At 38.0% G+C, this 27,993-nt stretch overlaps 1 protein-coding gene across 2 annotated transcripts in view; it reads left to right on the forward strand.

The window, feature by feature from the left end:
* Positions 1 to 14,844, forward strand: part of ADGRA3 (adhesion G protein-coupled receptor A3) — a 122,096-nt gene extending 107,252 nt beyond the window's left edge. For both annotated transcript variants that reach the window (XM_008541515.2, XM_070613070.1), the window contains exons 17-19: positions 5,532 to 5,677; positions 13,028 to 13,123; positions 13,265 to 14,844. In XM_008541515.2, the coding sequence (XP_008539737.2) occupies positions 5,532 to 5,677; positions 13,028 to 13,123; positions 13,265 to 14,507 (1,485 nt within the window). In that variant the 3' untranslated portion in view covers positions 14,508 to 14,844. The remainder of the gene's footprint in view (positions 1 to 5,531; positions 5,678 to 13,027; positions 13,124 to 13,264) is intronic.
* Positions 14,845 to 27,993: the final 13,149 nt, after the last annotated feature.

Below are 27,993 nucleotides of genomic sequence, written 5' to 3' on the forward strand. Positions count from 1 at the left end.
GGTGGTCATGGAGATGTAAATGAAGACTACAGTTAGTTACCATTTTATGCTTTTCCTGTCAGCAGAAATCAAGCCTGACAATGCCAAGTAGTGAACATCCACAGGATCTTTTATACGCTGTGGGTGGGAAAGTATGTGGTTGACTGTAGGGAGGCTTTGCCTTCTGAAGTTAAACATTCACACCCTGGGACCCAGCAGTCTCCCTCCCGGTCACAGAGAGTAAGCTTGCCCATATGGAACAGACGTTTGCATATGAGTGTACACGTGCATATGAATATTCATAGCAGCACTATATACAATACAAAAAACCTGGAAGCAACCCAAATGCCCATCACTGAGAGAGTGAATGAATAAACTGATTTTATACCAGAGTCAAAACTAATGAATTACAACAATGCATAACTGTGAATAAGTCTTAGAAATATAAGTGAAAAAATTAAGTGCCATCAGTTGCATTCACCCTGATATCTTTTTTTTTTATAAAGATAAGAGTAACTAAAGTAAAACAGCTGCTTTTGATGAAAATATCTAGGGGCAATAAAACTGTCTTAAAAGGAAAGCCAAGGGACGGTAATCATAGCATATAGAGTGGTTACTCCCTCAGGTGAGGGGATCACAGAGTGTGATAGGACAGTGTTTGTCAAGATCTTGCCTTTGTCTTCCTGACAGGTTCTTGGACACTTATATTAACAATAACTAACTAAATAAAGACAGGCTGTACTCAGCCCTATCATAGAATGTGTCATGAACCTAAAGTTGATGATTAATCCAATATCGTTTATCTGAAATCCGATTTAAAATGTGAGTGTGTATAGGAATTTTTAGAGGATTAAGTGACTCAAGATTACCGGGCATACACTGAGTGCCACTGAATGTTAGCTATTACTACTGCTGTTATTATTGATGAAATTACCTCTCAGCTATGCAGGATATTTCTGTCTTAGGCCATTATTATACATTTGAAAACAAACCTGTTTGGAGCCTGCAAGAAGTCAGGTCACGGGACTCAGATCAACCTTGCACGTGTACAGAAGAGAGCACTTCCTTTGTCTCAGTCTTTCCCCCTTCTCTACTTGGCTTACCCCCACTTATCTTGGAGGTCTCAGTTCACTGTTACTGTTTCAGAGATACCATCCCTCCCCTCCCCTCATTATCCTACAGTGCTTATTGAAATTCCATGGTGCCTACAGAACTTGGTAATTGACTGGTGTTTAGCTGTTTATTGTGCCTGGACTCTGACCTCTACAGGGGCAGGAATTTTATTGATTTGATCCAAGGATCAGCACAGGACTGACCCATAGAAGGTACTTAGCAAATATTTGTTGGGCAAATGAATAAAAAAGGCCTCTGTTTGCAAATAGTAGAAATCATTCAGCCCTGGAGCCATTTTGAGCGGAGACTATTACTCAGCACACAATGTAGTAATAGTCTCAGTTTTATATAAAAATAGACATTGATTTCATGAAGCAGACACATAAATTTATTTCACTAGGGAAATGAATAGAAAGAGGCCATTGTAAAGATTCCTTTCACGGTCTTGACTATTTGATACCACTTCTAGAATGAAAATGAGAAGGAAGTACACTGAGTTTCCAGGGCCTCTAGAATGAATGTCCGTTAGTCAAAGATTTACAGAAAGGAAAGGCAAGTCTTTAGATGTTTTCACATGTTGTTTTCTGTTTTTTACAATGTATTCCCCTTCTTTTATGAAAGACATAACATCATTCTTGCTATTTCTGACTCAGACGTGACTTGCTTCACTTTCCTATTGTGATAGTTAATTCTGTTACTAACTAGCTGAGAGGAGAGTATAGAACACAAAAAGGACTGGCCTGAGTTCCAGATACTAGTAGGTAGGTTCTAATTCTGTGTCTGCTAGAACAGCCTGTATGACTAGTCACTTAACGTAGTAAGGGCTTAATGTGTCTTCTATCAAATAATGGGTTGGGCTATAGTTAAGTGACCCTTAAGTTTCTTCCATCTCTAAAACGGAACCCTAAAGTGTACATATTTTTACGTGCAGTTCTGCATATGCATGTAATCAGTGCATTTTGTCTGCCTTATCTCCCTTTTAGAGCTCACATGTTTTAGGAACAGTGTAAACAGGTTCTAATATAGTTTCCTCCACACAGTGGTTGGTTGAAGTTATTAAAAGTGCCACCAGCCAGGTACTTCCCACTCTAGTTCTTAAGTCATTTCCAAGAGCCAAAGGAAAACCAGGAAGCTGAGTGATGGCGTAGTAGGGGCTGATGACTCAAGGTTGAAAGTGATCCGAGTTCTGGGTCATGATGTGCCGCCAAGTAGTTGTTTGATCATTAATTTTCTGGTCCTTGGTTTCCTTAGGTATGCCCTGAAAGGATTTGCTGGATCTTATTTAAGTTACATTATTGCTCTACCACTCCATGATTTAATCTATTAAATACAGTGCCAGCTGACTTTCTCAGGTGTCCTTTTAGATCTGTTATCTAGAGGATTGCTGCAATGGCACATGAGATTCATGGGAAAAAATTCAATCAGTGAATATTGAGAGCTTTCTACTTGAGAACTATAGCAAATGTGTTATCTTAACTTTCATATTAACCCTAGGAGGTACTTCTTACTCATATGTTTTATGTTAAGTACAGAAATTGTCTCAGAGAATTGAAATAACTTGCCCCAAATCACTAGGGCTATTGGTGGCCGTGGCATCATTCAAATGCCAGTCTCTTTGATTCTGAGTGCCCTTCACTCCCCATCACTGTGCTTTACTATCTGGTGGAGGCCAACGTGGCATAGTAGAGGGGCCACGGGCTTTGGACATCAACAGACTTGACTTTGGCTTGCAGCCCTGTCACTGACCATGTGACCTCTGGTGGATGATTTAACTTCTCTCCGCCTCAGTCTCCTTGACTGTAATTCAAGGTTAATAACATTGACTCAGTGGTGATGCCAGGAGGATGAAGTGAAATCACGTACAAAATTGTCTAATACGTTTTGGGTACATAGCAGTCATTCAATAGTAGAAACTGTTACTATTTTAATTTTTATATATTCATCATAAAGATTTTTGCACAGCTGCTGTGCATGCTACACTTGTCTTAGGTTTATTGGTGGTTTAAAAATAGGATTATTATAGTGTCTGGGCTCCAGTATGTGAGAGTTGATGGTTAGTAACATACATATAAAGTGCAACAACTCTTTGGGAGAATTATTTTATGCCCATTTTTCAGCTTTGGAAATTGGTGTCCTGAGGTAAGGTGACTTTCTTAAGTAATAATCTGTTGTATTTAATGAATCACTTACATGCCCTATGAATGAGATTACTTATTTCCAAACTATTTACAAACTTTCCACATGTATTTCTGATTTCTTTGGAAGACATTGTGACAGTGAGGTTGTATTTCACGTATAGCCCAAGTGTCTGATGGAGAATACAATAGGAAGTACGTCATTTCAAAAGATAGGAAGACCCTCTTTGCTAGATCTCACTTCCTCCTTGTGGAATATATGGTGGTTTGCCTACATGACTATTACCAGATGACCTCAGACTCCTAAAATTCCACCGTTAGTAATAATTGTTTAACTGGAAGGCTTCAGTGTCTTTCAAATGTGAACACTTCTCTGGAAATTTTGAAATTCCATAGAAAACACTTCAAAATCTACAGGTTGAGTTTTCCTTCTTATATCTAAAACAAGAAAATTCTCCTTCTTGTACCTCTGATGTTGAAATTATTTTTAACTTCTATTTTTAAACTCACTTATTTTACAGCATGTCTCATTGTTTTGACCTCTGCATCAGAGAAAACTCCAGCAAGAGTAGAGCCTACCATTTTGAGTCAATATCAATGATTTGTCTTGAATGTTTTGGTTTCTGTGCACCAAATTCATTTATACTCTTTTTGCTTACAGTATGTGGTGTGACTCCAGATAGCTCAAAGGGTTATTTCATGCTTTTTGTTCTACTGCTGTCTGTAAATTTTGCTTTTACAATGCAGTCAGTAAAACTAATGGGAATCAAGGAACCGTTTTTCTTTCTCCTTAAGAAAGTAACTCTGACTTTCCTAGTTTGGCCAAGCTGGATCCACCCTCCCAGCACTTCCAGAGTCATTGCAAGGACAGTGACTACCCTGGACAGTGACTTCCCTAGTTTTTTGCTCTGCTAAAATAAGACTTGAGCTTTCATGTCGCCACGTTTTAGCTGCAGATTAGTTCTCATTGAAATGAACTCTGGGCAGTGGTCTAAGTGCTTCTGTTATTGACCTAGGTTGATAATTTCAATCAATTTGACTTTCTTGAAATTGAAGAGCCATCCTTTTAGAAAGAAAAATTTTTTCTTGGAGATTTTCATTAATAGGATTTTGTCTATAATAACTGTATATGAAGAAATGATCAAAAAGATAGTAAATAATTAGACAAGAAAGCTGAATTACATCCTTGATACTCCAATGACAAATGCATTTATTTTTCTTAAAATAGATTTTAAATCTCTCTTGGCCTCGTACATATCTTCATCTAGAATTTTATCTTCAACTAAAGTTGCCTCCAACACAGGTCATATGATAAGCATGCCCTCTATCTCCTCTTTAGGAAGAAACTTAATTAGTGTGATCATTTACATGTATTGCAGTTACCCACTATTTATTGAGCACCTGTTATGTCCCAGATATTGTGCCCATTCAAGCCCTAGAAAAACCCTAGAGATGGTTATTGATAATCCTCCCACTATGCAAGTGAGGAAAATTAATTTCAGAGAGCTGACATTATTTTCTTAAAACTATACTCCTACTAAGTAGTAATAATGTAGATATAATTTTTATTAATTGCTTAGCATTTACCAAACAGCATGCTAAATGCTTTATGTAAACCATCTTATTTAGCTTCATGCTGCTTTCATATTATTCTCGGTTTACAAAGGAGGAAACCTGTGCTTGAGATGTTACATGACTTTGCTAAGTATGTCACAGCTGGTAAGGGGTGGATCCTGGTTTTAAAATCAGGCAAAATTTTTTATTTCAAACTCACCTCTTACCCACCCACATATTGCTCTCGTTCCATTACGGTACATAAAAACTCTGAATTAGAACTTGGGTCTCTTATTCTAAAGCTTATTCTCTGGGTGCTGGGACTTCTGCTCTCTAGTTGTACTCGCCCTCTGCCTTCCTCCTCAAAATGGGCTTTCGATACTGACTTCTAATTTATAGCATTGCATCTATGAGAAACACACCTTTGCTTTAATGTTGTCCAGAGCCAATTTTGTGGTTTATTAGGGGTCATCTTGGGTATAAGTTGCAGTCTGTAGGCCTCTTAGGTCCAACTGTTGGTTTGTCTGTTACAGGACATAATCCTCTATCATACATCTCTTAGAGTGCTTAGTTTCATTAGCAGGCAAACGAGTTGAACGTTAGAATATACCTTCATGCTGTTTTTGAATTAGATTCTCGAAAGTTACTTAACCAATCTTTTTGATAAACCTTAATGGTGGCTACTACACTTTATGATTGAAAAGAGGGATTTTTTCCTTTAGTTTATGTATTTTTCAATCTTCTTTCTAGGTTGGAATAATTCTTCATTATTCTACCCTTGCTACAGTACTATGGGTGGGAGTGACAGCTCGAAATATCTATAAACAAGTCACTAAAAAAACGAAAAGATGTCAGGATCCTGATGAACTGTCACCTCCACCAAGACCAATGCTCAGGTATCTCATATCTTTGTCTACTGTGTTATGGTAAATGTCCATTAAATGTTAAATTTAATGAAGTATTATCGTAACAAAGATTGCTGCATGAATTTTGGAAAATAAAAGAATGGACTTAGAAGTTGGGCTGCCTAGTTGTGAATACTGGCCATGCAGCCTTCCAGCTGGGAGTCCTTCGTGAAGTTCTGTACCTTCCTTCAGCCTTTCTCGTCTATCTGTAAAGTGGGAACGATTCTACTTCATGGAGTTATTGTGAGGAACGAATGAGTTAATGTGTAAAGCACTTAAGATGGTAATGGCCATATAATAGGTTCTGTGACAATGTTAGCTGTTTTTTAAAAATTATTTCTATTAAATCATGAGAACATGTGCAGTGTGAGACACTTGAACATCACAGAAGTGTGTGGAACAACAGGCTGTAGTTTGCCTTCACTCTCGCCCAATCCCACTGTACTTGACTGAAACTGTTGCTACAATGGTGGTTACCAAATGGTGATTTTTCTAATTCCATTATTCCTTCTACATTTATTAGTTCACAATCTATAATAAAGATTCTCATCCTTATTCTTCTCCATTTATTTATCTGTGTTTTAGTGGAAGGGCTTTTTCTTTTTTTTTTTTTTGATTTGACATATAAGAGAGATCATATGGTATTTCTTTCTGTGTCTGACTTATTTCACTTAGCATAGTGCCCTTGAGATCCTTCCATGTTGTTGCAAATGGCAAGATTTCATTCTTTTATGGCTGAATAATATTCCATTGTATGAATGAATGACGAAACACCACAGTATCTTTATGCATTCATCCACTCATGGACACTTAGGTTATTTTCATATCTTGGCTATTGTAAATAATGCTGCAATGAACATGGGGTGCATAAATCTTTTTGAATTAGTGTTTTCAGTTTCTTTGGATAAATACTCAAAAGTGGAATTGCTGGATCATATGGTAATTCTATTTTAAATTTTTTGAGGAACCTCCCACTGTTTTCCATAGTGGCTGCACCAGTTTACATTCCTACCAACAGTGCACAAGGATTCTTTTTTCCTCTATGTCCTCACCAGTACTTGTTTGGTCTTTTTGATGATAACCATTCTAACAGGTGTAAGGTGATATCTCATTGTGGTTTTGATTTGTATTTCCCTGATGATTAATGATGGCGAGCATCTTTTCATGTACCTCTTGGCCATCTGCATGTCTTTGGAAAAATATCTGTTCAGATTTTCTGCCCATTTTTTAAAGTGGGTTGTTTGTTTTTTGCTATTAAGTTGTATGGGTTCTTAATATATTTTGGATATTATCCCCTCATCAGATGCATAATGTGCAAATATTTTCTCCTGTTCACTGGACTGACTTTTCATTTTATTGATGGTTTCCTTTGCTGTGCAGAAACCTTTTAGTATGGTGTAGTCCCACTTAGTTATTTTTGCTTTTATTGCTTTTGGTGTCAGATTCAAAAAAATTATCACCAAGGCCTATGCCTAGGAGCTTACTGTCTGTGATTTCTTCTAGGAGTTCTATAGTTTCATGTTTTACATTCAAGTCTTCAGTCCCTTTTGAGTTAATTTTTGTGTATGGTGTAAAATAGTGGTCAAGTTTCACTCTTTTGCATCTGGCTGTCCAGTTTTCCCAAAAACATTTATTGAAGGAACTGTCCTTTCCCCATTGTATGTTCTTGGCTCCTTTGTTGTAAATTAATTGACTATATATGCTTGGGTTTATTTCTGGGCTATTTTGTTTCATCAATTTATGTGTCTATTTTTATGCCAATTCCATATTGTTTTAGTTACTATACCTTTGTAATGTAGTTTGAAATCAGAGTCTAATGCCTCTAGGTTTGTTCTTCTTTCTTAAGATTCCTTTGGCTTTTCAGGCTTTTTGTGGTTCCATAGAAATTTTAGTATTACTTGTTCTATTTCTTTGAAAAATGCCATTATTATTTTGATAGGCATTGTGTTGAAAACCTGTAGATTTAACAATATTGGTTCTTCCAATCCACGAGCAAAGAATATCTTCCCATTTGTTTGTGTCTTCTTCAATTTCTTTCATTAATGTGTTGCAGTTTTTAATGTATGCATCTTTCACTTTTATTCCTAAGTATTTTATTATTTTTGATGCAACAGTAAATGGGATTGTTTTATTTATTTCATTTTCTGATAGTTTGTTATTAGCGTATAGAAACACAACAGATTATTTTGTATTGATTTTGTGTCCTGAAACTTTACTGAGTTTGCTTATTAGTTCTAAGAGTTTTTTGATGGAGCTTTTATAGTGTTCTGTATGTAGCATCATGCCATCTGCAAATAGTAACAGTTTTTACTTCTTCATTTCCAATTTGGATGCCTTTTATTTCTTTTTCTTGCCTAATTGCTGTGACTAGGACTTCCAGTACTATGTTGAGTAAAAGTGGCAAGAATGGGCATGCTTATCTTGTTTCTGATCTTAGAGGAAAGGCATTCAGCTTTTCATTGTTAAGTGTGATGTTAGCTATAGGCTTGTCGTATATGGCCTTTATGATATTGAGGTACTTTCCCTATATACCCACTTTGCTGAGATTTTTTTTTATCATAAATGGATGTTGAATTTTGTCAAGTGCATTCTTTGCATCTATTGAGATGATCATATGATTTTTGTCCTTCATTTTGTTAATGTGTTGTATCACATTGACTTATTTGTGGATATTGGACCATCCTTGAATCCTTGGAGTAAATCTCACTTGATTATACTGTATGATGCTTTTAATATATTGTTGAATTTGGTTTGATAATATTTTGTTGAGGATTTTTGCATCTGTCTTCATCAGGGATATTGGCCTGTAGTTTTCTCTTCTTGTGGCATTCTTTTCTGATTTTGGTGTCAGGGTAATGCTAGCCTCATAAAATTATTTTGGAACAGTTGCCTCCTCTTCTATTTTTTGGAAGAATTTGAGAAGGATTAGTATTAATTCTTCTTTGAATGTTTGGTATAATTCACCAGTGAAGCTGTCTGGTCCTGGACTGTTGGGAGATTTTTGATTACTGATTCAATCTCCTTAGTAGTAATTGGTCTGCTCAAATTTTCTTCTATTTCATCATGCTTCAGTCTTGGTAGGTTAAATGTTTCTAGGAACTTATTCATTTCTTCTGGGTTATCCAATTTGTTGGCAGATAATTGTTCATAGTAGTCTCTTATAATCCTTTGTATTTCTGTGGTATCAATTGTAACATCTCCTCTTTCATTTCTAATTTTTTTTATTTGAGTCCTCTCTTGTTGTCTTGGTCAGTCTAGCTAAAGGCTTGTCAACTTTATCTTTTCAGAGAACCAGCTCTTGGTTTCATTCGTCTTCTCTATTGTCTTTTTAACCTCTATTTCATTTATTTCTTCTTTAATCTTTGTTATTTCTCGTCTTACTAACTTTGGGCTTCATTTGTTCTTCTTTTTCTGGTTCCTTGAGGTATAAGGTTAGGTTGTTTATTTGAGACGTTTCTTGTTTGCTGAGGTAGGCATTTATTACCATGAACTTCCCTCTAAGAACTGCTTTTGTTGCATCCCACAAATTTTAGTATGTTATATTTCAATTATTGTTTGTCTCAAGGTACTTTTTGATGTCTTCTTTGACCCATTGGTTGTTCAGTAGCATTGTGGGGCCTGGGCCTTGCTTACTCAGCAATCGCCTGCATGCCCGATTCCTACCATGTATCCTTCTGGCCCTGTTCTGGGCAGAACACCAACTGTCTGGGTGGGACACCCAGTGCTGGGATTTATAATGATCCAGGGCCTGGCCAGCCCAGATCTTACCTTATCTCACTGAAAGAACATCACTTCTTAAAGGAATACAGAGCCCCTCCATGTGAGCTGTTGTTCCTGGGAATTCTGGCCATGCTAGGGACAGCCCCTCTTGGCAAGCACATAGCCTTTGTGCTCCCCTGCCTGTATAAGCAGCCCCTTCCCTGCCTTCAGTAGCAGTGCACAGTTCCAGCCAGCCAGCCACCACTGGACACTCCCCATAAGTAAATCCCAATAAACCTAAATGTCTCTTCTGCTGTCTCGAGGTCTTTTAGTTGGTCTCTCCATTACCTATTCCACACTGCCTGCCCAAGTGGGTATGTGGCCAGACAAGCATGTTGTTTAAGCTCCACATATTTGTGAATTTTCCGGTTTTCTTTGTGTATTTAATTTTTAGTTTCATACTATTTCAGTCTGAAAAGATGCTTAATAAGATTTCACTTCTCTTAAATTTATTGACTTACTTTGTGGCCTAACATGATGTACTCTGGAAAATGTTTCATGTGCACTTGAGAAGAATGTGTATTCTCTTTCTTTTGGATGGAATGATCTTTATATATCTGTTAAGTCCATCTGGTCTAATGTGTCATTAAAGGCTGATGTTTCCTTATTGATTTTCTGTCATGATGAGCTATCCATTGATGTAATTGTTAGCTGTTTTTATTTCCTTGTGGTCATGTTATAGATTTTAATCTACTCAAGTATGCATCAATTTAATTATTCTCTACAAAGGGTAAAGCAGTTCTAGAGTTATGCCCTTCCCACTCATTATAATAAAAAAAATTGTCAATGGATTATCATGCTAGAAGAGTGAAAAATCTGTCAATGTCTCTGAGTTTATTGAATGCCAGGTATGTACCTGACTTAAAGAAGCCCTCTTGTCCTTGAGGAGTTTATAGGCTGTGAGGAGATGCACATGTGAAGTACTGACTGGTTTGTATAAGAATCGAAGTGGAGTGTGTTCTTTGAATGTGCAAAGGAGCCATTAATTTGGAGGGGATGATGGGCTGTAAGGAATTGCTTGACCACTGGCATGAACTTTCATTCGTGATTAGAGCACAAGGTAGAGGTGGTACTCCAGATAGAGAATTATGTGCTGAGCAGAGCAAACTTTGAGAAATGCAGTTTGGCTGGAACTTAGGGTGTACGGTGTAGAGTAGCAGGAATTTATTTACCATGAACATGTGCTGAGTTTCAGGACTTCGGGAGCCATGTTAAAATGTGGGCAGCAATTGAAGATTTTTGACTAAGGAAGTAGCCTGGTTAGGTGTCTTTTTAGAAGGACAACCATACAGGAGTCTGGAATATCAGTTGGAATGCCTGAGAGTAAGGAATTCTGCTGAGGTCATTAGGGTAGTTCCATTGAGAACTGAAACCAGAACAACGACAGAGAAAATAGACAGGACATGTGTTCAAGAGCCTTAAGGTGGTTTCTCTGAGATTGATGACCAACCGGATTTAAGAGGTGTGTGAGGGAGAAAAATTTGAAGATGGCTGCTAGTTGTCTACTCTAGCCAAGGGTGCCTCAGCAAATGGTGCTTCCATCAACTGAGAACATCATGTAAGAAAGGTAGCGGGAAGGGTACACACAGGGAGAGGTAGGCTTAGCAATACTTTCTTGCGGAAAGTTTACATTTTTGGAAGTCTGGTTCTTAGCAGAGAAGAAAAGCTAGACATACTCTAGACAGGACAGGAGATGTTCACACATGTGGTCATTGAAGCAACGATGCTGAACGAGCTCTCCCAGGGAGAAGTTGGTTAAGAAAAGAAGGATCCCTGGACCATGTTGATTCTTAATAGATGGGCCATGGAAAATAAAAGAAAGAATTGAAAGAGAACACCTGAGAACATAGAAGATTCAGGAGGGTGAGTGGTTCCTTGGGCAGTGAGGGGCAGCAGGAGTGCTTGGCCACAGTCAGATTATAAGATAAGAGATTTGGCACCAGTGTCACTTGAGTTAAAAGAGCTGAGAGATGGTGTTTGACTAAGACACTTGGGAATCCTATCTTCAAGTAGCTGTTCCTTCCTGTTAGATTCTGAGAAAAAACACAAAGGGTATGTAAAAGGGAGCTTGGGCTCCAAACCCTATGCAGTCCCCAAATGATCCATAAGGACACCGTGGGTGTTAGTGCAGGTCCACCTTCTAGGATGCCCTCCTTCCTCCATGTCCTTGAGCTTGAGGAAGCCCCAGTGGAGGGTGGGCAGGGGCTTGCCTGTGAATCTCTCCTGGCCTCAGAGAGGGCAGTTTCAGTGGCACAGTAAGTAGAAATAGCCTTACACTAAGGTGATAAAGGTGAAGCAAATGATGGTGCTCACGTTTCTAGGAGTTTGTCACTGAAGTGAGAGAGAAAAAAGATGGTAGTTCAAGGAAAGTTTTAGAAGATGGGGAACACTTGAACACATTTATAGTCTGAAAGTAAGAAGCAGTGCAGAAGAAGATTTAAAACTGCAAAATAAGGGTTAATTGATAAAAAGAAGTCCGTCCTGGAGGGTGTGGGGGGGAAAGAGTGGCAGACAGGATTGTGGACCCCAAGATTGATTTTGGAAATGCCTTCTTTTCAGGTAAGACACAAATGTGAATTAGTATGGCAGGAAGAAGGGTAGGGTCACATATATTGGCCTCCCACTAATCTGTGAAGACAGGATTATTATAGTTTTATAGGGTAATTAGCTGGTTTTTCAGCAATACTAATATCATATTTAAGGATTTTAGTACCAATGAGCATGACTAAGAAACAATGTATGGAAAATATGTGTTATAAATATTGCTTTTATCCAGCCAATTCAGCATTTGGGATGTATCTCAGGGAAGTGGCAAATGCAGAATTGAGATTCTGACCATACCCAAGGGTACCCAGCTGGGGCAGAAAGTTCCCTCCCTGTTTGTCTTTTCAGAGAGCTCAAAGAAGCTCCAGCCTAGAAAAGCTTTTCTTTGTAGGACCAGCCACCACTCTGTCTCACTCAGTTCTTACTGCACCATCATTTTTTTTGCTCTCCCTGGCTAGTCTGTGGGAAAGGGGTCAGGAAGGGCCTGTGCGCTGCGTTAAGCTTCTGGTATCCAGTTTCTTTCCTTGTCTACTCTCAGTTGACAGGGGATAAGCATCCACAGTGGTAGGACATCCTGGAACATGCAGGCTTAGCCAGACATTAATAAATAATTAATATACCATTACATGTTTTGTCTGAACTATGGCACAATGAGCTCTTAAAGTCCATTTTGTAGTGGACTAACTTTCTGGTTCACCCTTTGAATATAAAAGAAGCCAACTTCCCCCTCAAAAAAAGGAAGTATTAACTAAAATTCTACCTGCAGTAACTGAGTGTTAACTTTGCCTGTCCACAGGGTGGCAGAAGCTGATCAGCTTTCCTCAACTCAAAGTTAGCTGACTTTGTGTTTAAAAAAAAAAAAATCCAAACAAAAATAAAAAATTAAAAAGTTATCACTAATAAAGCAGGCTCCAAAAGTTAACCTTCAATTTATTATTATTACAACAGGAATAATAATTAATCTTCAAGGACTGACTTTTGCGGTACTAAGATACCATGATGTACACACCTTAATAAATTGGAACTCCCTCCTTCTAGGTTTTACCTGATCGGTGGCGGTATACCCATCATAGTTTGTGGCATAACAGCAGCAGCAAACATCAAGAATTATGGCAGTCGGCCAAATGCGCCCTAGTGAGTATTTTCTGTTCTCTGCGTACATGATCCAATTGCCTCGCTTTTAACTATTTCCCAGGCATGAAAACTGACTGCAGTTTCTTAAACAGTTTGTTGACACATGTAGCATCTGAGCTGGTTCACAATTTTCTTTCTTAGTTGCTGGATGGCGTGGGAACCCTCCTTGGGAGCCTTCTATGGACCTGCCAGCTTCATCACTTTCGTAAACTGTATGTACTTTCTAAGCATATTTATTCAGTTGAGAAGACACCCTGAGCGTAAATATGAGCTGAAGGAGCCCACCGAGGAGCAGCAGAGGTTGGCAGCCAATGAACATGGCGAAGTAAATCATCAGGATTCCATGTCTTTGTCTCTGATTTCAACATCGGCGTTGGAAAATGAGCACACTTTTCATTCTCAACTTTTGGGGGCCAGCCTTACTTTGCTCTTATATGTCACTTTGTGGATGTTTGGGGCCTTGGCTGTTTCATTGTATTACCCTTTGGACATGGTTTTTAGCTTCTTTTTTGGAGCCACGTGTTTAAGCCTCAGTGCGTTCATCATGGTTCACCATTGCGTCAATAGGGAGGATGTCAGACTTGCGTGGATCATGACTTGCTGCCCAGGCCGGAGCTCATACTCTGTACAAGTCAACGTGCAGCCCCCCAACTCCAGTGGGACGAACGGAGAGGCAGCCAAGTGCACCAACAGCAGTGCAGAATCTTCATGCACAAACAAGAGTGCATCGAGCTTCAAAAATTCTTCCCAGGGCTGTAAATTAACAAACTTGCAGGCCGCTGCCGCCCAGTGCCATACCAATTCCCTGCCTTTGAACGCCACACCTCAGCTTGATAACAGTCTGACAGAACATTCTATGGACAATGATATTAAAATGCATGTGGCGCCTCTAGAAGTTCAGTTTCGAACAAATGTGCACCCAAGCCGCCATCATAAAAACAGAAGTAAAGGACACCGGGCAAGCCGACTCACAGTCCTCAGAGAATACGCCTACGATGTCCCAACAAGCGTGGAAGGTAGTGTGCAGAACGGCTTACCTAAAAGTCGGCCGGGCAATACCGAAGGACACTCGAGGAGTCGAAGAGCTTATTTAGCCTACAGAGAGAGACAGTACAACCCACCCCAACAGGACAGCAGTGATGCTTGTAGCACACTCCCCAAAAGCAGCAGAAATTTTGAAAAGCCTGTTTCAACTAGTAGTAAAAAAGACACGTTGAGGAAGCCAATTGTAGTTGAACTTGAAAGTCAGCAGAAGTCTTATGGCCTTAACTTGGCCATTCAGAATGGACCAATTAAAAGCAATGGGCAGGACGGACCCTTACTGGGTACGGATAGCACTGGCAATGTGAGGACTGGGTTATGGAAGCATGAAACTACTGTGTAGCGTTGGTGTTGGAGGGCTTCCGAGGCAGAAATCCATATGAACTGTGATAGTCACATTCCTTTAAGCTATGAACATGTAAAAACAAACTGTTTACAGCCTCCTTAGGGATTCGAAAGAATTTTGAATAAACTTCTAAGTTTGGGATTTTACATATTTTATATCCCCCAATTGTTGCTTTTTTATGAATTTTTTTAAAAAGAACCTCTGAAGCATTGTTTTAGTTGTCAAAGCACCAGCAGGACATTTTGGGAATCTGAAATGTAATTTCTTGGAATCTGTAATATCTACTTAACATTTCAGGCTTGTATTTAATACAATAAATAGGTGTTTGTCATTGTGTCAGTCTTCTGTTTTTTTGTTTTACAATAGAGGCATTTAATTCTATTTTAATGAAGTTTATACATTGGGATATTTTAATGAGAATTACGCGTGAATCAGTTATCAGGTATTACATGTTTATCTTCACTGATTATTGCATATAAGTCAAAGGACTTTTAGATTTACAAATATGGTTTTAAATGCTACAAGTTTGTAAAAAGATCTCAGAATGTTTTTTGAAAATGGAAATGCCTAAAAAGCTTTGCCTAAATTACATTACTTTGGTCATATCACGTTGGTCCTGTTAATACTATTTTTGGCACTTTTGTGGCTTTTCAGTGGTTTGTATTTGAATTTAATTTTTTTACTCATTTTTTTTTTTGCCCTAGCGCGTGTTATTCTTGAACCTAAATGGAGAGCTACCCTAGTCCAAGGTTCACATTTACTTATTTTCGATTCTTCAATATTAGCTCTTATGTTGGCTGTTATTTGTTGTAAAGTTGCTCAGGTTCATAGGTTTTTAAATCCATTCCAAGGACAAAAACAGGTCTGATCCAAAAGTTATCACTGGTCGTCGATGGGCTACAGTACTTCCCTGTCTCCAGGGCGCAGTCTCACTGGGTCCATTGGAACTCTTCTTACAAAGTTAGAATGTGTCTGCCCTGATGCCTTTGTGCACTCAGTTCCCTCTTCCGTGCAGGACACTGCCGGAAAAGAACGGCACAGCTTAGATCTGTTGTGGGCAGCAGTCTAAAGGTTTCAGTCAGATCTGATTCAAAAGTATACATTTAAGAACTGCTAAAAATGTCAAGCTTAGCTTGATAAGCCTCAGTTTGAGAGACCTTAACTGCTTACTTACCTAGAATGATTCTTAGAGATGCCACGAGATGACCCATTCTAGTGTAAGTGTCACTTTTCGTTGGGTTAATGCATTAGAAATAAATTTTGCTTTGCAATAATAAAACTGGTTTCTGTTTAAGCCTTTTGTCAAGTGTTAGTTTTCGAGACATTATTTTTGGTGGGGAAGCAAGGGCACCCAAATGGATAGATTTGCCACTTGTCTGTTTAAGTACTGCCTGGACAGGGTCTCCTGGTAAGTGATGTGTGTGTGCAGGATGATGTTTAGAAAGGTCAAAGATAAACTAATAAGAAATGGAATGAGTAATTCTTATTTCTTTGTTGCTATTTGAATTGTGGTCTGTTATTTGCAATACATCATTCCAATGTTTAACCTAATTCTCTGACCCTTGGGTCAACTCTACATAGGGAAAGAACTCGGGTCCTCTGCTTTTTCCTCTCTCTCTGAAGGAAGTGAGGAGTTTCGCTTCCTGGAAATGTTCACCATTCAGTAAGCATTTATTATTTTAAACATAAGTTCCTGTAGGTAACAAAAGGAAGAGAATCCTGGGTCTCTGGGGACGGAGGACTAGAAAAAGTCAAATACTTGGAATAAAGTGAGGATTCCACTAAAAATATTCAGAGTGTTTTCATGCTCAAGGCATAGAAACTGATGAGTGATGACTTTGTGCATTCTACTTTTAGTATTTTATTGAATTAAAATTTGCTGCTTCTGTATAGGAGGTGAGTAACACATTGCATCCCCCCACCTTCGTCATGTGTGATTTATGGCTTGTTGCTGGTTGGAGTTTCTCTATTTTTTGTAGAATCATAAGCTGTTAAGAGTTGTTTCTTTTTTTAGAGATTAGCTCATTCATTTTCCTCACTTAAAAATTTTGGCAACTGAGACACAAAGAATTTCTGACTTGCTGAACGAGCCAGCAGGTGATGCCATATCCAGGAGCAGGAGCCTGTTGTTACCTTATGCTGTGGCCACCATGCTTCGTACCACATTTCATTGCTTCTCTGAAGACAGTCGCTCGTGCTCTTCACAGTGTTAATTGTCTGTAATTTTACCAAGCTGTACTCTCATCCTAGTTATTTTGTTTGAGTTTTAATTTTATAACAGGTATAATTGCTTATATTCTGCTTAAGGAAACACACATGATTTATTCTTTTATTCCATAAAGGTTTTTTTTAAATCATGCTGTTATATACTGTATAATGTGTATAATATACACATTTTATATATATAATTTGATGTTATATGTTAACCTGCTTTTTAGAAATCAGATTTGTGTATGAGTTTTTGTGACTAGATTTATATACGTGTGTAAATGTATGTTACTATTTCAGGTCATTAATAGGTGGCAACTAATTTCTAAATCTCAAGATATTTTGCATATGTAACTTAATGTAACTGTACATCTATTTTCAATCTATTTATTTAAATAGATATAATCTTATAAACAGATAGAAACTTGTGTATAGATGCTGAGGTTTAGATTGTGTTCATTATTCAGAAAAAACAATGTTAAAATATTTAGGCCTATGTGTTTCAGGCATTGAGTTCAGAATGCCCAAGCTGAAGTTGGTTGAGACCATAAAAATGAGGAAGTAAAAGAATTAACTGAAAGCATTTGATGCTGAAATGAAACTAAACCATCAAGGAAAATGATGCATACAGCAGCAATCCAAAATTTAAAACAAATGCTAATTCTTTGAAATTTTTTTCTTTTCAGATTCCCAGAATCATTTAATTATTTTAATAGTCACTCCAGTGCTTTTATCTGAGAGGTGATTTGATTATTTATAGCTACTTACTGTAATGTTTCCCAAACTTGAGTCACTCCATCACTTTTGCCAATTTTGCTCTATTTTCCCTAACATTTCTATTGATACTGTCCTATACATCAACTCATTTTTTTCACTGAAATATAATTAATAATAACTCCCGTAGATTTTTTTGAATAAATGAAGCAAACTCCTCGAGGAGAAATTTGTAACCCTTTATAATCTGTCAGTACTAAAAATCTATGACTACGTATTGCTTTGTTTTAGACACAGATGAGATTGCAATCAATAAGGAGATTCTATTCTGTTAGTTTTGGTAGTAACTGTCTTGAATCTTTCCAACCTATCTAGGGGCCTCCATTAACTTAGTCACTGTATGCTAATTGGTTGGTCCTGTCTTTCCACCTTCCATGGTTTACTCAGCTCTGTATACAATGAAGCCCCAGGCAGCCTTTGGTCATAGCTTTTCTTTTTTTTTGTGAGGAAGATTGTCCCTGAGCTAACATCTGTGCCAGTCTTCCTCTATCTTATATGTGGGATGCTGCCACAGTATGGCTTGATGAGCAGTGTGTAGGTCCACACCAGGATCTGAACCCGCAAACCCCAGGCTGCCAAAGTGGAGTGGGCGAACTTAACCACTAAGCCACTGAGCCAGCCCCTGGTCATAGCTCTTTTTACCTTCTTTTCACTGGGAATGTTAGTAGTTCAGAGGTGGATACTGAGTGGAAACTTGCAGAACCATAATATTAAGAAACCCCCATTTATATAGTTAGTGATGGACCACTACCTTTGCTTGTAAAGTTGGATGCTAAGAGTTAATTCCAGGCCAAAATCTTTTAGACTCTTGTTCCAAAAACTTTTGCTTCATGCTGTTTGAGACACGTATTTTCCTTCTAATTGTGTCATATTTACAAAATGGTAGACACAGTGTGTGTGTGTTTAATTCCATTGTCGTCTGCTGCCATGTAGTTTGAGAAGATACTGATGAAGACTTATTGGAGTATTGCAGGTATTTTCAAAAAGTTCAAAATATTCTCAGAGAGTTCTTCAGATGCGTTCCTAACTGGGTTGTTCCAACAACGTGAAGAATCCAGCTAATCACATCTTCAATTTTGTAATCATTGTTGGTCTATGATATTGATGAAGGTTTGCTTATATGAATAAATTTATAGTGTTCAGAGGAGCAAATACACATGCAAGATATGATTGCTCACAAAGCCAGGTATGGTCGCATGTACCGACGGAGATTGAAGATTGTGTCTAGGAAGACAGTGTACATGAAAGTAATAAACTCCAGTACTCAACAGGGTGTTTGTTTTGTTGTCAATATCCTTTCTTATATAAATATGAGTAAAAATGTTAATTTAATGGTCACCCATGATTAATAATTTTTACTGCTTAGTTAAGTTTTTCCTTTTTTTTTTTAAACTTTCATATTGAGTCTGCATAATCTGTTTTACAATTGCAACATTTTAGGGGCTTGAAACAATAAAAATTTCTTGCTGAAGTATTGGTCAGGGCTGTATGTTCCTAGCTTGGTAGCTCTCCCCAGGGTTCCCACCCAGGCTTCTCCTGTTTTGAGGCTCTGCCCTTCTCTGGGTCCTTCCTCAGGGAATGGAGGATAGCACACAGGAGGGTCTTAAGTGTCAGGCCTGGAGATGGCATGTATCATTTCTACCCATGGTCCATTGGCCACACCTAACTGCAAAGGAGGCTGGGAAATGTAGGCTAGCTGTGTGTCTAGGAAAGGAAGGGAGATGGTCTGGTGAAGAAACAGCTCCATAAGGATGGAGTCCCCGTGTGTACAACCATGAGCTTTACTCCCACCTGGTCTTCATTACCCGTGAAAAATCTTACTTTAAGCGCTGATCCGTTATGGCTTCCAAACAAAAATACTAGACTGTGTATCAGTTTACGAATTATGTGAAGCTCAATTTTTTGAAAAGAATTCAGTAAATACCTGGAAGTTCAGTATCCGTTCTGCTGATCTATGTCCTTAATATTCTCAATGTCTTTCCATTTATTTGTGTCTTCCTTAAATTTTTTTGGTAGTGTTTTGTAGTTTTCAGTGCACAAATCTTTTACTTCCTTGGTTAAATTTATTGCTAGGTATTTTATTCTTTTTGATGCTCTTGTAAATGAGATTGTCTTCTTAATTAAATTTTTGGATTGTTCAGTGTTAGTGCATAGAAACACAACTGATTTTTGTCTCTTGATATTGTATCCTGCGACTCTACTAACTTGTTTATTCTAACAGGTATTTATTTTCTTTAGGGGATGGGGTGGGGAATCTTTAGGATATAAGATCACATCATCTGCAAATAGTTAATTTTACTTCTTCCTTTCTGATTTGGATGGCTTATATTTCTTTCTCTTGTCTAACTGCTTTGACTAGGACTTCTAGGACCATGTTGAATAAGAGTGATGGAAGTTAGCATTATGTCTTGTTCGTGATCTTAGAGGAAAAACTTATAGTTTTTCACCATTGAAAATGATGTTAGCTGTGGGCTTTTCGTATATGGCTTTGGTTATATTGAAGTAGTTTCCTTCTGTTCGTAGCTGTTGAGTATTGTCCTTATGAAAGGGTACTAAATTTTTGTCAAATGCTTTTCCTGCATCAGTTGAGTTGATTGTGTGTTTTTCCCCCTTCATTCTATAAATGTAGTATTTTTTTTTAATATGTTGGATTTTTTTTTTAATATGTTGGATCATCCTTTCATTCCAGGAATAAATTTCACTTGTTCATAGTATATAATCCTTTTAATGTGCTGTTGAATTCATTTTGCTACTATTTTGTTGAGGATTTTTGCACTGATAGTCCTCAAGTATTTCACCATTTGATATGATGTTAGATTTAGGTGTTTGGTAGATACCTTTTATGATATTAAGAAAGTTTTCTTAACTTTAGTTAGCTGAATTGGATTTGGATATTATCAAGTTGCCTATCCCATATTTGTTGAAATATTTAATGATTTTCTTCTTTTTTCTGTTGCTATAGTCAAGTACACTGACTGATTTTTGAATGTTAAACCAACCTTGCATTCCTGGAATACATACTATTTGTTCATAAAATATTGTCTTTCCTATACATCACTGGATTTGGTTTGCATATGTATTTTTTGGACTTTTGCATCTACATTTGTTAGAGAAATTGGTCTATAGTTTTCTTTTAATATCCTTATTAAGTTGTAGATCAATGTTATACTGGCCTCTTAAAATGAATTTTGTGGTACTTTGGTCACTATCTATTCTTAGAAGGAATAAGGTTGGTATTAGTTCTCCCTTAAGTATTTGGAAGAATATTCAAGTGAAGTTATCTGGGCTGCAAGTTTTCTTTCATGGGTAGTTTTTACTTACAGATTCAGTTTTCTGAAAGCTATTAAGCTATCAAAGATTTTATCTTCTTGTTCAGTTGTGGCAAGTTGTATTATTTCCTTAAGGAATCTGTCGATTTCATCTAAATTGACAAACTTATTGACATAAAGTTCTTTCTAATATCCTCTCATCCTTTAAAGGTGTGTACTAATTTCACCTTTTTCATTCCTGATATGCTATTTTGTGTTTTCTGCATTTAAAAAAAATCAGTGTTCTTGGAAATTCATCTCTTGTATTAAGCTTTTCAGAAAATTGCCTCTGGTATTGTTCATTTTCTCTATTGTCTGTTTGCTTTCTACTATTGTTTCCTTTTGCTCTTCATTATTTTCTTCTTCCTGTATTTTTGGGGTTTACAGTGCTGTTCTTTCTCTAGCTTTTTTTGTGTGTGAGGAAGATTGGCTCTGAACTAACATCTGTTGCCAATCTTCCTCTTTTTGCTTGTAGGTCTGCAGCCAGGATCCGAACCTGCAAACCCTGGGCCACCAAAGTGCAGTGCATGAACTTAACCACTACACCACGGGGCCAGCCCCTTCTCTAGCTTGTTAAAGTGGGTTCTTTAACCTTTTTTCCCCTGAAACACACAGTTAGAGCTATACCTTTCCCTGTAAATCTTGTTTGGAAATAATGAAGACCATAAGATTATCCATCTAAACATTGTAAACTACCTTCGTGTTGTTTTCTTTTTTGTTTATTTGAAGAAAATAATAGGCTTATATTTACCCCAGAGTGTAGTGAGAAACTACTTTATTATTATATTTATTTTTTGTTTTGCTGAGGAACATTTGCCCTAAGCTAACATCCATGCCAATCTTCCTCTATTTTGTGTGTGGGATGCTACCACAGCATGCCACCAACAGTGGTGTAGGTTGCGCCTGGGAACCAAACCTGGACCACTGAAGCAGAGCATGCCAAACTTAACCACTAGGCCACAAGACTGGCCTTGAGAAACTACTTTACTGTTTAAAGTTTTTTATTATTTCTATTTTTAACCATTCCACCAAGGATCCCCTTGCCTACTTAAATTTCCTAACTTCTTGAGGCTGGCCCAGTTGTGTAGTAGTTAGGTTCACACGGTCCACTTTGGCAGCCCAGGGTTTGTGGGTTCGGATCTAGGGTGAACCTACACACCACTTGTCAAGCTATGCTGTGATGGGGTCCCACTACAAAATAGAGGGAGATTGGCACAGGTGTTAGCTCAGGGACAATCTCCCCCCCCCCCCCCCAAAAAATAATAAATAAATCACAACTCCTTGTTTTGATAATTTTCCTTTTTCCATGCCATTAGAAATTTCCAAAGTGAATTCCATGTGGTAAAGATAGCTGACTGTGCTCCCTTTTGAGGATACGTTACATGAGTCCCCTCAGTATAGGCAAAACACTAGGAGAATATCCTGTAGAACAATTCTAACCATGTTTCAGAAGACATTTAGACTATTTCCTCACAGAATATTCCTGAAATAGTTTAGCTTTATGAAAAGTTGAACAAAAACCTGTAACTTTAGGATTATTATAATCAACAACAAAAGGAAACTTTAAAAGGCTGAATGGTTTGAGTCAGATATATAGGTTTTTTCATTGCAACTTAAAAGTGTCTGATATTGAATGCCAAGTGTGTTTGACAAGTAGTGTTTATATGAGATTTCCATACATTTTGCTGACTTCAGGGTTAAATTGACAAGCTCACACCATGACAGGCCTGGAAAGGTTTGGCCGGTTTTTGTTGACTAGAGGACTTGGCTCTTGTCGTCCACACAGGGACAGGACAGAAGCCATGGTGCCTGAAGAGGCAGATATTTGCAGCCAAGATCACCATGTAAAGCTGAGTCCCCCAGTGGGTACAGTACCCACAGGAAGAAATCCGCCCACGTTTTGGAATAGAGAACAGAGACCTTTATCAGTCACGGCCTGGTCTCTGGTCTGTCTCCTCTCTGAGTTCATAACTACATGGGTTGCGGTTTAAATTTTTACTACATGCATCCTTCTTTGATTATCCCCAACCAGAGATGGTAAAATAAAATGTGGCCTTGCTAAATGCCACTTCTGCAGATGGAAGAAACAGACGTAATACAGCCCTGCAAGTGCACACTCTCAGCGACCTATAGGATTTATGAGCCCAGATGTGAACCGTCTCCTAGGTATTCAACATTGCTCTATCCAAACACTTCTAGAATGGCCTGCTGTAGTTGTCTGTCTTGCACTGCTCCATCTCACCCTCATTTTCATGGATACTATCTTCATGCAGTGTGATCTCCTGGCCATAGTTAATTATTCCAGGAATGGGTGCATGACCCACACCAGGGCAAGCAGTCTTTTCCCTGGGAATTTGAACTAAGAAAATTCTCTTTTATCACTTGTTTGGGAATTTAAACATTCAGGATCCTTTGGCTGTCATATATTCTGCTATGTACCCTGCAGCCAGAGAGATAATGCAGAAAACCAGAGGGAGTGGAGACAAGAAATAGAGTCCCAAAGGTTTTTGATGCCTGGGTTTGGAATTTTCCTGAAGTCTAGCTGCCTTCCTTACCTGTGAGTTCTGTGACATACACTCTGTCACTGAATTTCCTCACCACCACCTGCTGCTTTTTGCTTGAGGCTGTGGTCAATTGCTGTTACTTGCATCCCAAAAGATTCAAAGTAATAGACCAACAGAACCTCCATCTCATTTTGTGTGTTCTCAGATCAGACCTCTCTGTTTTGATAGAAAAAGTACTCCAGATCTGACAATGGAATGCTGCAATTCCATTTTTGGATGAACACTCTAAATTATTCTCATCATTTGAATAAAAATATCTAATAATAATGTGAATATAATTTATGGCACCATTATTTTGTGGATTTTATAAATGATTTTAGCCATTTCACTGCTAGAGGTTTAAGAATGAAAAAAAAGTTTCTTTAGGTAAAATAGTGTGCCAACCTCACATATCACATTTAACATTTTGCAGGTGAGGTTTGTTCTCCAGCTAAAATCATTCTTTTTCATATGAACAGAAGATTGGTTGAGTGATAGTTCTTAACTAAAGAAGGAACAGTGTAACTGGAAATGAAAAGCTATTCAGAAGCAAATATACTCTCTAAAAATATTTTTGTGTGCTATAGAATGTTATTCGTTTAATATTCACCTTTGAATATTGAAATTCCTTTTGACTCATCAAATACATTCTGTCACAAAATAGAAGACATGCTTTAAGAATTTAGCAATTCATGAAGATCTATTTATAATTTGTTTCTACTTTGGGGAAATCGTTGTGTACAGGATGTTAGAATGGAACTCTCCCTGCCTCAATTTCAACTAAGGTACCAATTTGATGAATATCAGGATAGCAAATGAAATGAAAGCATTGCATGCAAATTTTATAAAAGAAATGAAAAGGAACTGGTTCCACAACTCTATTCCATCTGTCAGACCAAGGCTCAAAGAAGAGGTCAGACAGACTTGTGAGGAGGCTGAAGAAGAGAGATCTTTGTGGACTTCATTGCCATCCTTGGTGAAGGAGTGGAGTGCTGTCTTATTTAGCTCCAGTCTAGTGGGAGGGACCTCATGAGGACACCAGAAAGGCTGCTATGTGTTCTTTGAAATTGAGGCATAATGAATTGGTGCCCAACTCAGTTCTACCCCCCCTCCCCCAAGAAATGTAGAAGATGACAGGATGTGGTAGGCAAAATAATGGTCCCCCAAAGTCTACCTCTTAATCCCTGGAACCAGTGAATATGTTACCTCACATAGCAAACAGGACTTTGCAAATGTGATTAAGTATTTTGAGATGATGAGATTATTCTAAATAATCCAAGTGGGCCCAATGTAATCACAAGGATCCTTTTGAAAGAGGCAGAAGGGTCAGAGTCGGAGGAGATGTGATGATGGAAGCAAAGGTCAGAGCAGTGTGGCATGAACCAAGGAAGGCAGTAGCCTCTAGAAGCTGGAAAAGGCAAAAAGTGGATTCTCCATGTTTCTTCAGAGCCTTCAGAAGTAATGCAGCCCTACCGGCACCTTGATTTCAGCCCAGTGAAACTGATTTTGGACATCTGACCTCCAGAACTGTAAACTAATAAATTTATGATAAGTTATTACTGCAGAATAGAAAACTGATACACAGGCTGATGCTTTGGTGACAAAGCTCAGAGAGTGCTGCTGCCGTGATGTAGGTTGACAAGCACAGAGTGTGGGGAGAAGACTGGCTGTTTTCTATGGACCAGATATGGACCTCACAGGAGAGAGAGCTCGCAAGGGGTTTTTTGGGGGCCTATCCAAACAGTGCCCTCTGTAGGAGCAAGGAGTTCTCAGCAGGAAGAATCTGGAAGCATGCCATTGACTTCCTGTGGTTAAGGAAGGCATTCCAAATGACTATAAGCATCCATCTGGATCAAAGAAACTGCAGCAGAGTAGGGCCCAGAGAGCTCAAGGTCCACATCTGACAGTTCCAATTCAGGTAAAACATTTCTTGCCCTTTTCTGCAGCATGTCTGTTCTGACAGAAGCTAAAGCCACCTTCAGATAGATGGGGGGGATGAGATGCAGAAATGGAGGATCAGGCACCACCACTTTCTTATTGCAGGCTTGGGAAACTATCACGTTTCCAACAACCTGGAAGAAAGTAGAAGATTGGACATTAGGGCAAATTCACAGCTTTATTACCTTGAACTGTATTTTCTAATTAGTCAAGCATTTTTTATGATATAAAGGGACCATAGAACCTTCCACCATTTTCTTCTGTGAAGTATTTCTGTCTCTTACTAAATAAAGTATAAAAATACAGTAGGAGACAAAAAACACTAACACCTTTTGAATTTTATGAAAGTTTTCAAATATGTAAAAAATTAGAAATAATAGTATAATGAATTTCCCCCTTCTGTAGGCTTATGTCCCCCCAAAATTCGTGTTGAAGCCCTAACCTCCAATGTTACTGTATTTGGAAATAGTGCTTTTAGGAAGTAATTAAAGTTAAATGAGGTCAAAAGGATAGAGTTCTAATCCCTTCAGATTGGTGGCCTTATAAGAAGAGGAAGAGAGACATCTTTCTCCACACGACGCACTAAGGAAGGCCATTTGAGGACACAGTGAGAGGGTGGCCATCTGCAGATCAGGAAGAGAGCTTTCGCCAGAACCAGCCCTGCTGGCACCCTGATCTGAAAAGTGCAGAATTGCGAGAAGATAGATACCTATTGTTTAAGCCACCCAGTGTATGGTATTTTGTTAGGGCAGCCCAAGCGGATGAATACACCCTCTATCCATACCCCATATTCAATAATTGCTGACATGATGTCATGCTTCCTTCATCTATTCCCCTCCTTCCCTCCCTTTTCTCCTTCCTTTCATCCTCCTTTCCTATAAAGACTATCAAACTTAGACATCATGTGGTTTTTGCATTTAAATATATCCATATGTATCTCTAGAGATGATTTACATCCTCACCACTGAGGCATACATTCATAGTTACTGTTCATTAGGATCTCACTTCCCAAGCATGCTGGATGCACCGGAAGTTGAAGTGAGTTGTGGGCATGTGATTTGCTTTTATCACTAAAATGAGAACAGAAGTACTGTGTATCAGTTAGCTATTACTGTGTAATAAACCACCCCCAAAATTTATTGGGTTAACACAAGCATTATTATGATTCTGTGGGTTGGGTGGGCATTTCTTTTGGTCTGAAACAGCCTGGCTTATCTCTGTGATCAGCTGGCAACTTGGTTGTGGCTGGATGGTGCAGGAGGGCTTCAGTTGGATGACCTCTGCTCCGTGTGCTCTCTCATCTATCAGTAGGCCAGCACTGGATTCCTCATATAGTGGTCCCGGAGTTCTGAAGAACATCAAGAGAAAGTACATTCCAATGCACAAGCCCTTTCAAGCCTTGGCTTCTGACACATTTGCTAATGTCCCATTCACTAAAGTAAATCATATGACCAAGCCCAAATTCAAGGACTAGAGAAGAGACTCTATGTCTTGATGGGAAGAGTTACAAAGTCATATTTCAAAGGAGTGTGCATACAGGATAGGAAGAGTGTGTGGCCATTTTTGCAATTTACTCCAGGCATGGTGAGGCCCTTCCTGAGCTCTGATTAACTGAGGGTCTTGTTTTGAATCTCGTACCTGAGAATGCTGGATAACAAATTAACAGTTGAAAACTGGCAATGGAACAAAGTGAAACAGGATTAACAGGAAAGGAAAGCAGTAACAATTTCTAATTGTTTATTGATAGTACATAGAAAAATAATAGATTTTTATATATTATTCCTACAATATTGCTAAATTAACAATTATGGTAACTTTCTTCTAGGTTGTTTAGGATTATCTATGTACATGGTCATGTTGCCTACAAATAAGAAAATTTTAGTTCGAATCTGTATGTGCTTTCTTTATTTTTGACTCTTTTCCAATCTTAGAAACATTTAGTCTTTCACTGTTAAATATGAGTTACATATAGGGTTTTTGTAGATGCTATTTATCAAGTCAAGCCTGTTCTCTTTTATTTTTAAGGTGGAAACTTTGTTCGTGGATATTAGATCTTCTTTCCCAGTGTAAGCATTTAGAACTATAAATTTTCTTCTAAATTCTACTTTAGTTGTATCCCTCAGATTTTTTTTCTTTCATTTTCAGTCATTTAAAAAAATTTCTCGTCTTTCTCATCACTTCTTCTTTGACCCACGTGTTGCATAGAAATGTGTTGGGAGATTTTCCAGGTTATTTTTATTGTTATTGATTCCTAATTTAATTCTTTTGCCATCAGAGAACATACTTTGTATGTCCTCAGTCCTTTCAAATTTGAGAGTTATCCTGTGCTCAGCATCTGATCTGTCTTACTGAGTGTTTAATGAGCATGTATAAAGAATGTACATTCTACTGTTGTTGGTTAGAGTGTTCTAGAAATGTAAATAGGTTAGTTAGGTTGATGATGTTATTTGGGATGTCTGTATTCTTACTGATTTCCCTCTACTTGTTCTGTCACTTATTGATAAAGGGATGTTGAAATTTTTATAATTTTGAATCTTCCTACTTCTTGGTGTTCTGAAATTATTTTTCTTCATGAATTTGAAACTCTGTAATTAGATTATACAAATTTAGGACTGTTATGTCTGTTAATGAAGTGATAATAACATTATTATAAAATGTTTGTCATCTTTTTCTCTGGTTACTTAAAAAAATTTTCTCTTTATCCTTGGTTTT

The sequence above is a fragment of the Equus przewalskii genome, chromosome 3 (assembly GCF_037783145.1).
Source record: "Equus przewalskii isolate Varuska chromosome 3, EquPr2, whole genome shotgun sequence".
Classification (NCBI taxonomy): Eukaryota; Metazoa; Chordata; class Mammalia; order Perissodactyla; family Equidae; genus Equus; species Equus przewalskii.